The sequence below is a fragment of the Castor canadensis genome, chromosome X, assembly GCF_047511655.1.
Source record: "Castor canadensis chromosome X, mCasCan1.hap1v2, whole genome shotgun sequence".
Taxonomy (NCBI): Eukaryota; Metazoa; Chordata; class Mammalia; order Rodentia; family Castoridae; genus Castor; species Castor canadensis.
The window spans coordinates 39,795,745-39,807,094 of NC_133405.1; the positions used below are offsets into that span (position 1 = coordinate 39,795,745).

General features: G+C 33.6%; 1 protein-coding gene across 5 annotated transcripts in view; it reads left to right on the forward strand.

Annotated features, from left to right (window-relative positions):
* The window catches only part of Il13ra2 (interleukin 13 receptor subunit alpha 2), a 49,564-nt gene extending 43,889 nt beyond the window's left edge, over positions 1 to 5,675 (forward strand). For all 5 annotated transcript variants that reach the window (XM_074064046.1, XM_074064045.1, XM_074064048.1 and 2 more), the window contains 4 exons: positions 1,187 to 1,332; positions 2,640 to 2,784; positions 4,783 to 4,898; positions 5,560 to 5,675. In XM_074064046.1, coding sequence (XP_073920147.1) covers positions 1,187 to 1,332; positions 2,640 to 2,784; positions 4,783 to 4,898; positions 5,560 to 5,610 — 458 coding nt within the window. In that variant the 3' untranslated portion in view covers positions 5,611 to 5,675. The remainder of the gene's footprint in view (positions 1 to 1,186; positions 1,333 to 2,639; positions 2,785 to 4,782; positions 4,899 to 5,559) is intronic.
* Positions 5,676 to 11,350: the final 5,675 nt, after the last annotated feature.

The window sequence follows — 11,350 nt, forward strand, 5'->3', positions numbered from 1 at the left end:
ACTTCTTTTGTCTAGTTCAGGCTGTTTCTGGGAAAGGGAGAGGGTATGGATGTGCACAGCTGGAAAAGTATGGAAGATAAGAATGAAATATAAACCATCACTTTTTTAAAGAAATCACAATCTATTTCCCACCTTCAGTGTCCATCTGCTATATAGTCTTTTGTCTAGTGTTAGTGATAGGATAATTTTGGAATCCCTTATTCCTAGGCCTCAATAGGCAAATGGTTAGATATTTTTCTATGTTCTCAGTTATAACAGAAGAGTAGCAGGGTCTACAGTCAGCCAGACCTAGGTTTGAATCTTGGCTCTTCAACTTTCTAAATATGTGACTTTGGGTCAGTTGTTCAAAATCTTGTTTCACTTTCCTTATCAGTAAAATGAAGATGATTGAGGCCCACCTCATAGGTTGATTGTGAGACATGAATGAGATAATGCAACATTCCTGGTACAGTGCTAGACACATCATAAATACTACATGAGTGTTATCTATTAGTAAGATAGAAAACCCAAAACATGAAAGCATTTGATGTCCCCACTCCACAGAAATGAACACAGAAACCTTAAAGCAACAGAGGTCAACACGAGAAGGGGATCAGGAACCAGTATAAAGATCAGTTAGAGATGAATCAACTTGGGTTGTAACATACTTGTGCATGGAAGCAATGCTAAGAATCTCTCTATATAGCTGTCCTTATCTCAACTAGCAAAAGTGCTATGTCTTTCTTATTATTGTTTATGTCTACTCTTCAAAGGAACTGGAGAAAAGCTCAGAACAGCTTCTGCCTGGAAGGGTGGGGGGAGGGGATGGGGGCGGGGCCAGAAGGGAGAAATGACCCGATCAATGTATACACATGTGAATAAATTAATAATAATTTAAAAAAGTAGCAAGACCAGTTGTGGTTGCTGTTTCTAAAGCTGTAATGTGGGAAAATGGTTTGGGTCTTCTAACATTTCTCTTGGGTTTAAATATTTGTTAATGTGTGATTTATCAAAATATGTGTTCCCAAAATAATCAAGTTCCTCAGTAAACTCATCTTAGTTGGCAGGAAACATTGACTTCTATTCACATCATAGGAAATAATCTTGAGCCACTCAGCTTCTGTTACTATGTGTCTTCAGCTTTGGAAAAGGTCTACTGTTATCTTCAACAACCTCTATTTTGAAATGATTTCCTTTTGCTTTTCAGTTAAGCCTTTGCCACCAGACTCTCTTAGTCTCACTGTGGAGAATACTTTTGAAATCAATCTGAAATGGAGCATGCCTAAAGGACCTATTCCAGCAAGGTGTTTCATTTATGAAATTGTGCTCACAGAAGATGATATTTCTTGTATGGTATGAATCATATAAATATTGCATTTATTTGGGAAAATAATAAATGCAATCTTTTAAATCAAGCAGGAAATTTGAGAATCAAAACTAATTGCCAACCACATGATAGACAGAGCATGACATGTATCTTAGTTTAATTTCCAGAAAGCTAAATCTAGTGGACAAAAGAAAGATGTTTGCATTCTGAAGGTGTAATCAGTCATACCAATTTAAAAGCTACATAGGATCCTAGAGAAGATCTAGTCACTTGTTTCCAATTTTGTGTCAATACATTAAAGTTGCCAAGGGACTAAAATGGATTGTGAAGAGGCCTCTGGTAAAAACAAAAGAAAAAAACCCCACAAACCTCTTCTTAGTAACAGCCATGAGCCAGAACTAGAGTATGGCAGGGCTACAAGAGAATAGCTTAATCAGAGAAGAGGGGTTTATAACAAGGGATACTGACAACAATCTGGTGGTGCCTTTAACCCCACATTGTTATATGCTATTTTATTCTTTGGTTTCCAGTTAGAGAGTGGTGGAGACAAGTAGGTAAGCCATTGGTTTCAAATTAATCTGTTTCATATACAGATGAGAAAACTGGTTGTTGAATTGAGTTAAAGGTCGTAGGGAGATGAATTGAGTTGACAATCAAATTACACAAGAATCAAGACCTGACTCTCAGTCCACAATGTTATGATGGTTTCTAAGATAAGTTAAAGCAAATAAAAAACTGTAATTTTGAATCAGAAAAACTCTGCAAGTCTTTGTTTCAGTGATTATGTTTTTCTGTGAGATCATCTACAGATTTTGTGATATTCTTGTATCTGAAGTGGTAGCTTCATGCCAATCCCTGAGCACTATTACAAAGGTCTTTGAAGTTTAACCAAAATAAGACCAAAGCAAAGAAAACAGCCTTATGGTTACAAACTCTGTTGTTTCCATAAAACCAACATTCACATGATGGCTCTGTCTTTTGGTAACTCAGCATATGTAGCATTTTCCAGTGTATGGAATCTGGGAAATTAGACACTAGTCCAAATGCTGGACATTATAGACACCAAAACTACTTAGGAATTTTCCCCTGACATTCATGCTGACCTTTGTTACAAGTGACCCATTATCATTATAGAAACATTTAAAATATAAATAAGGAAGGGAAGAAAAAAAACATCACACAGAGAGAGATAATCACTGCTAGAATTACACTTTTCTAGTCTTTTGATATGTGTATTTTATGTAAAAAATGTTTTGAAAATGACAGCTGGACTCTTGTCCAGCTGCAATTAGGTCAGATAATGGCATCTTTTTATTATTTTTTTTGCTTTCAGAGTACCACAGGTGAAAATGAAATGAACATCACAAGAACATCAAATGACAGTAAAAAACTATGCTTTTCAGTAAGAAGCAAAATGAATATGTATTGCTCAGATGATGGAATTTGGAGTGAGTGGAGTGATAAACAATGTTGGAAAGGTATGTGCTAAAAGGATAGTAACTAACCAACAAGAGCTATTTGCTAGTAAAAGTAATTTTCTTTAAGTATATTTTGTAATCATGGGAAATAACAGCTCTTGAATACAGTCTATAAATGGATAAGAAGACTTAGCAAGTACCTCAATAGAAGACAGACTTGTTGGAAGTTGAATATTCATTTAGAACTAGTACTCTTATTATGCTTTAATAGGAACATTGTTGTTTTCCTATAAGTAAAGAAAATATGCTAGCTCTTTTTGTGGGAGTTCAGGAGCTTATTTTAATAAATTTTTTATTAAGACATATTCATTGTACTGGGGTATTAATTGTAACAATTCCAAATATACTTAAATTGTACATTGGTTAGATCACCCCCACCAGCATTCCCCCTTAACCCCCTCTCCTCCCTACTTAAAGCAATTTCAAGAAATTTCATTGTTCTATTTCATCAACCATCAACCATATTACCTCACCTTAATCTCCTTTGTTCACCTTCCCCCCTCCCACAAGTACCACCCCCACATTGTACCTATTTTACAGTCCTGTCATTCATTATTAATTTCTAAGTCAATATTCATAGAGGTTTCTCAATGTACCTGTGCTGTGAGTATACTTTACTTTGGTTCATTCAACCCGTTTTGTTACTCTCCCTTATTCCTTCCCTTCCACCCCCCATTTTTCAATAGCTTTCAATACATATTGTATTTTCTACCTTCACAGATGTTATGTATTATGATATTTTGATTCTCTATCATAAGAAAACAGCATTCTTAAAGTAAGGACAGGTATTCATACACTTGTCTCTGAGTGTCTAGTATTAAGCTTAGTGAATATTTTCTAATTAAGATGTAATGATTAGGAAAAACTTTTCTTTCACTTCTGATAGTCTTAAAGTGACTTACAATAAAAAGGCATTCAAATCACATAGCAATATAAATTTAAAAACCTGGAATATGAGGCAAAAATATGATTTGCTTCAGAATACATAGGTTTCTTAGTAGAAATTACTAATAATTATTAAGAATTGAAGGAAATCAATTCAGTATTGCAGGTATATAAAGAGGGATCCAGCTATAAATGCATATATAGATGTAGATACACACAGACACTGGCCTTTCTGTTAATTGTATCTCTTTTCATGTGACTGCTCTATATGAATTGCTGACTATTAACTCCTTATGAATATCCAGTATTATTGTTCTCTTTCACTCACTGAATATTTATTATGCAAAAAACTTAGTATGTGTCAGATTCTTCTCAAGTATTGAAGGCACACCAATAAAAAAAACCCTTACTGTCTTGGAACTTGTATTTTATTCTCAAGTTGGGTAGAGACAGGAAATAAACCGAGAAGCCAAATGTATCATATAATCGCTAAGGAGATAGTTTAGGAAGGACAAACTTTGTTTACTTTTGAAGTTTCTCTAAGAAGAACCATTAAAACTACTTCCCTGAAACAAAAGAGAAAAGAAAAACTTGTCCCTCTCTTTAGTCTATAAAATGGGAGGCAATTTTTTTTAAAAAGTGACCTTGAAAGAGTAGCTCCATTACTCACATGGGTATCTTTATTGAAGACGAGAACTTGTTCACTACAGCATCAGATGATATAAGTAAATATTTGACTTATTGAGTTAAGAGAGACATATGACATTTTAATTTAATCTCTTGACTAATATTTCATTATTTTTAATGAAAAATTTCACAAGGTCAAATTTTCAACAAAATCAAACCAGGAAATAAGAAGTGTACTTTGGGATTCATTTTTATAAGTGAAATTAAGAGATGTCACAGTTCAATAAAGTAGTTGTTTTGTATAAAAATTGTACAATTTATAAGGAGTGCTATAATTAGATACAATTGTGGTGTCTATACACTAGCAAACAATCATCTAATTCGATTTTGCATCATTTACTGGGAGTTTATTTATAAAATGATATAGTTCCAAAATTAGATATAAATCTCTAACAGTTTCCCTTTTTGTGATTTTTTTAATCCTAGGTGATATATGGAAGGACACACTGATATTTTTTGTAATACCATTTGCTTTTGCTTCATTATTTGTTATATTACTGGCTTATCTGATTTCATATAAGCAAAGAGCTTTACTGAAAATGGTAAGTTGAACAACACTATAATGTTTAGTCTGAGACAGTAAATAACATTCAGAATTGATGGACCAACATTTTATAATTTTGCCTACTCATTGTTGGTATACAATTGATGCAGTGTGGCTTATGATGCCTTCAGAAAATTCAGTCATTAAAAAAATTAACCTTACAAGGCTTTATCTTAGTGGAGGAAAATAGGACTGGAAAAAAGGAAAGTGACTGAAAACAGTTATGTAGAAACAAATTACGAATGTGCCACAGATCTTGTGATCTTGTGATCACATCTCAAGATCTTGTGATCACATCAAAGTGCTGAAGCATGGCACTTGCCCTTGGTGTTCATGCTCTAGTTGGGGGGAGACAGAATCCATACCTAAAAATATTACCAGTGAGGTGACTTTAAATGATTGCTATTTGAGTTGAAGAAGTATTATAGAATTTCAGAAAATGGATGATCACCATGGGTTGGTGGGTTTTCAGAAGAAACTATGACTTGAACAAAAATAATCTAATACCATATTGTTTAAAGATAGAAGTGTGAATGTGTATGAAATTCTTTCTTTTATTTGTTGGCTAAATGCTTTTTCCCTACTTCTCTAAGTTATTAATCCTCAGTGAAATTATTATTAATCACAAATTATTAACAACAGCTCTTTCTAAATTTCAGATTTTTCTTACAAAAAAAGAAGTTTTTTCTCATCCAGAGGCACTCTGTTGACTGCTTTCCAATCATATGGACAAATGTTAAATATGAGTCTTATTAAACTGAAATTTTTGTTCAAATGTTGAGTACATTTTACTGTATGATATTGTTTTATTTATTTATTTATAGACAGGGTCTTTCTATGTAGCCCATGCTGGTCAGGAACTTGTGATCCTTCTGCTTCAGTCTCTTTTGTGCTGGTATTACAGGTGTGCACCATTGTGCTAGTTTCATTGCTATATTTCATCAGGCTTTAGAATACTCAAACTCTCAACTAGTAAGCACGTTTGCGGGATTAACAGGGTTTTTCTCACAAACCCATGGTAAGAGTGCTGCATGTAGAGAAGTCAAGGAATGGGTCAGATTTTATTCAATGATGTATTAATAAAGCAATGTGATTTTGAAATTTGCAGTAAGCCATAAAGATACTGCCAAATCATGGAAAATGAGATTCTATGGGGATTTTTTGGTTTGTTTTAAATTGCATTCTGGATGAAAGTATTCACCATGAATAAGATTGTTTGACTTTAAAAGTAACCCAAAGACAGAATCAGTATGGAGTAAGAAGCTTTAAGTACATTCATAGTCCTAAATGTGTGTTTTTACATTTCATGAAAGAAAAAATTAGGAGGAATGCTAATGCTTAAAAAGCTGAATATAATGAAATAATGAGGGATCATATTTGAAAACTTCAGAAGTCATAAACTACAAGTAAAAACCTTGGAATTTCCTACACCAGTCTTTCTTTATTTCTGACAGTGGATTTTTGTGGTTCATTGTACAAGGACCAAAAGGCACAAGGCTGTGGAATTAGTAAGATGCCTTCTAAAAGTACAAACTTCAAAAGATATGGCTATCTAAGTGTAGACAATTGCTTCAAAACTTAGAGAATAATGGACTACAGATTATAACCAAGAGCCAAGTTTTAGTTTGGACTAATTTTTATTTAATATATTTAGAGTAAAGTAAGCATCACATGGGCGCTTACTAGAAATTCTCCAACCAAGACCTATGCACTAGTATGCATTTTAATCAACAGTTGCCAGAATCATTTGCACATTCAATTTAAAAAGCACTGACATATACCACTGTTTTTGAATAAAAATTGCTAAAATAATTTAATGAGCAGTAAGCTCAGGGGCAGAATAACTGTGGTTGTGACTGCCATTGTTGCTGATCACTTCTAAAATGGGAAATATAACTAAAATTGAGCTATAAAACAGAATTCCATCTTTTTACTATCACTCATCATCAATGATATCACTATTTCCTTAAGTGGGCCTGTCATTGTTAAACATTAAAATTCCCATAGTAATATGAATTAAGATATGACATAATTGCCAATTGCCGTCAAACCAGGGTTTGGCTGAATTCATTCTTAGTTTGATGAGGGGTATTGGGAAGGAGGAATGCGAAGGAGAGAGGTCAAGGTGAGACCTGGAAATGACATAGAATTCCATCCTAGATGCTAGATAGTTTTTGGAGAGCTAGTATTCTATTTCCCCTGTTTAACACATGCATAATAAGAGCTACTAATCAAAAGATTTCTGAAATCACTGCCGTAAACATAGAAACCCAACCAGAACTGCCCCAACAAAGTAGATAGTTGAATCAAGTGGTACTAAATCTTGTAAAAGGACTCTGGAATTCCTGACCTACTAGCTGTATTACTTAACCTTACAATAATGTGACCCCAAATTTAATGAAATTGAATTTTGTGAACTTCCATTTTTTTACATTATGTTGGAATTTTAAGGTATTGAATATTTCCCAAATGCTTAGTACATAGACAATGCCCCTCTCACCCATCTGTCTTCTGCTACCTAGGGGTGCCTTAACTCCTTCCTTTGCATCCTCTCTCCTAGAGGTTTATAAATCCAGCAACTAAGGAATAACACCTGTCACAGTAGGAGTCCCTCAGGACCCAATTCTAGGGCTGAAATGAGCAAGGATGGTTTCATATGCGGGTGTACTTAGAAGGGCCCCAAACATGGTTTAATGATCTAATGTTGCCATCTTGAAATTCTTAATTTTTGAAGAGGAACCCCATTTTTCTTCACCATGTCCTGCTAGTTATGTAACCACTTCTGATAGCGTTTATTCTGATTAGTCTGTTCGGAATATATCATTAAAACATGAACAACACCCATATTTTATATCGATAAATTACTTACTATAAATTTAAAAAATTACTCTGATCACCCATTTTTCCATTCATCTGTTCACCCTTAAATTCATCTCAACATTTATTACCCACGTGCCATATACCAGACACTGCTAATGTACAGATGTTGTTATTCAGCCTGAATAAGAGAGTCATCTGCTTGAAGACGAGAGAAGGGACATTTACCACTTAGTCAGTTTCTGTGCCAGGTGCTTTATTTATACTATGTGTGTATTACAAAATATTTTAGCCAGTGATGGGTCACATATGCAATGGTGATCCTATAAGATTATATATTCTAGTGGAATTATAACCACCTTAGTTTGTGTAAGTATACTCTATGATATTGCACAATGAAAAAATCACCTAATGATGCATTTTCTAGAACATATTCCCATTGTTAAATTACACATGACTGTATTTTAATATTCTTTAACCTTACCACATATCTGAGAGTTATTTAAGGTGTTCAACTTATGAGCACAACTTAAATCACCTCAGTGAAATGAAAAACACTCTAGATAAGTTTAACTGGCAACATAGAGCTTCCCAGCTCCCGGTAGAAGGTTATGGTTTCTCTCCAGGAAGGGTTGGTCATCAACATTCCTTATCCACCCTAGCTCTGTGTTGCAGAAGATATATTCCAGAAAGTGAAGTCTGAGATTCCTTTCCTCTACATAGCTACCACCTGTAGAACAGAAACGTTACTCCAACACAGCAGGCCAAGAACACTAGTCTCCAATAACCCTCACCTCAGCTTGCTTGTAGGGCAGAGGTTCCACAATGGGAGAGAAGGACTAGCCAAGAAGACCAGGGATGTCTCCTAAGTCCATAGTTCCAGCTGTAAAAGGTACCACACAGACAGGGCCCTGATGCTAAATTTAATAGACAAAACTGTAATGCAGTCATTATAAATACGTTTAAAAAGTAGAGGAAACCATGCTCAAAGAAGTAAGGAAGCTACAAGGACAGTCTTATCAAAGAGTGGATATTGACAAAAAATTATTTTAAAAAGTCCAAAATGTAAACTTTGGATTGAAAATATAATAATCAAGTGAAAAATTAAATTTACAGAAGAACCAGTGAATTTGAGGGATAATGACAGAGATTTTATAATCTGAAGAACAGAGAAAAAAGAAAATGGAGAGAACAATATGTGAGAAACCATTAAAAACACCAATATTCCTGTCATGGGAGTGCAATAAGGAGAGAAGAAAGAGAAACTGACAAATGTTAAAGAAATAATGGCTGAAGACTTAGCAAATTTGCTAAAAAACACTAATTTATGCACCCCAAAAGCTCCATGAACTCCAAATAGGATAAATGCAAAGACATCCACAAAGAAGGGAACCTACTAAAATTAACTCCTGACTTCTCATTTAAAAAAAAAATGAGAGCACAACAGGAGACAGTGGTATGGTATATTTGGAGTACTGAAAGAAACAAAAAATATCAACCAAAAATAATCTTATATTCCGCAAACTATCTTTCAAATGTGAGGGTAAAATAAATACATTTTATTTTATATACATTTTGTTTTATATACATTTGTTTATCTGATAAACAAATACTGAAAGAGTACCAAATATGCCCTATAAGAGATAATAAATAAATTCTTCAGATTGACAGCAAGTGATTTTACATATTAAGTCAAATTCACACATGTGCAAAAGGGATAATAAAAGTAACTATGTAATTATAATCTACCTACATTTTAAATGCATATTTCTTCTCTTTTCCTAATTTAAAAAGCAATAATGTAAAACAATAGGCATACAATTGTATTGTTGAACTTTTAACATATAAAAATATAGGACAACTGATGATAATAGCACAAAAGAAGTGGGTGGAAGCAAACTTGGAATATAGGAATGACTCTCAATGCTAACTTGAATCCACAGGAAGAAATAAAAGGAAGCAGATAAGATAATTTAAAATATTTGTTAAGGTCTGGGAGATAAAAGTCACTGATAAAACACTTGCCTAGCATGTGCAAGGCCCTGAGTTCAATCTCAAAACAAAACCAAAACCAAAACCAAAAAAACTTCACTAAGCAAATCTTATCAGTATCTTCATTTGCTCAACTGTTTTGAAAGACAAAAGAATAATTGTAACAATGTATTATTGAGTTTGTAACAAACATAGCTATCATGTGAATAACAACATAATAGCACAAAAAGAAGGGACAGAGCTATATAGGAGCAACATTTCTATATCTCACTTTCATTAAGTAAACATAAATCTGAAGTGGATCTGATAAGATGTACACTGAAATTGTAGAGCAACCATTAAGAAAATAAAAATTTGGGAGGCTGGATGCATGGCTCAAGTGGTAGAGTACCTGCCTTGCAAGCATGAAGCCCTGAATTCAAACCACAGTCCCACCAATACATAAATAAACAAATAATAAACAAATAAAAATTTTAAGTATAGTGAAAAGGCATTAAAGTTATTCAAATGTTACTCTAAAAATGGTTACCTAACACAAATGATGATGAAGGGGAAAAGAGCAAGAGGACGTAAGTCATAGAAAAAAAACAAAAAGTAAAATGGCATTCATAGAGCCAATCATAATAATAATGTAAAATGTGAATTAATTAATCTAGTTAAAAGGCAGAGATTTTGAGATTGGAACAAAAGCAAGATTGGATTATATGCTGCCTACAGAAAACACACTTTACATTCAACAATATTTGTTTTAATTAAGAGTAGCAAAAAAGGTATACCATGTAAACATGAATTATAAGAGAGTGAACTGACTAAGCTAATGTCAAAAAAAGATTTTAATTTAAAAAATCACTAGGGATAAAAAAAACATTTTATAATGATAAAAGAATGAGTCCATTAGGAAGGCATGACAATTTTATGTACATCTAACAAGATAGCCCAAGAATACATTGAGAAAAAAACTGATAGAATTGAAGGGAGAAATGGCAATTTAACTATTACAGTTGTTTTTCAACAACCCATCTTCAATAATGGATTAACGAATAGAAAGGAGATCAACTAAGAAATAGAATATTCGAACACTAATATAAACCAACTAGACCTAACAGACATCTATGGAGCAATTAATCTAACAGCAGCAGAATATGCATTCTTTTTCAGAGCATATGGCCCATTCTCCAGGATATGTCTTGCGCCTAAATAAAAGTAAAAGAGCTATGATTATATAACCTATGTTCTATGAATACCGATATAATGAAAATTGAGAAATAAAGAAACATATGGAAATGTCACAATGAAAATCCCTGTATAGCTATCTTAAACAAAAATGTCTTTTTTTCAAAAATGAAGGATAGGAAGGTAAAACAAGTCTTGTCTGGGGCTTGGTACCGGTGACAGGGGGAATGCATAAGGAAAGGGTGAAGGAGGGTAAATATGGTGGAAGTACCATGTATTCATGTATGAAAATGAAACAATGAGACCTGCTGAAGCTGTTCTATGAAGGGGAGAGAAGAATAAAAGGGAAAGATGGAGGGAGTGAATCTAAGATATATTGTAAGCATTTTTTAAAAAATTCTTTTTGGCAGCTCTGGGATATGAACTCAGGGTCTCATTATTTACTAGGTAGACACTCTTACCACTTGA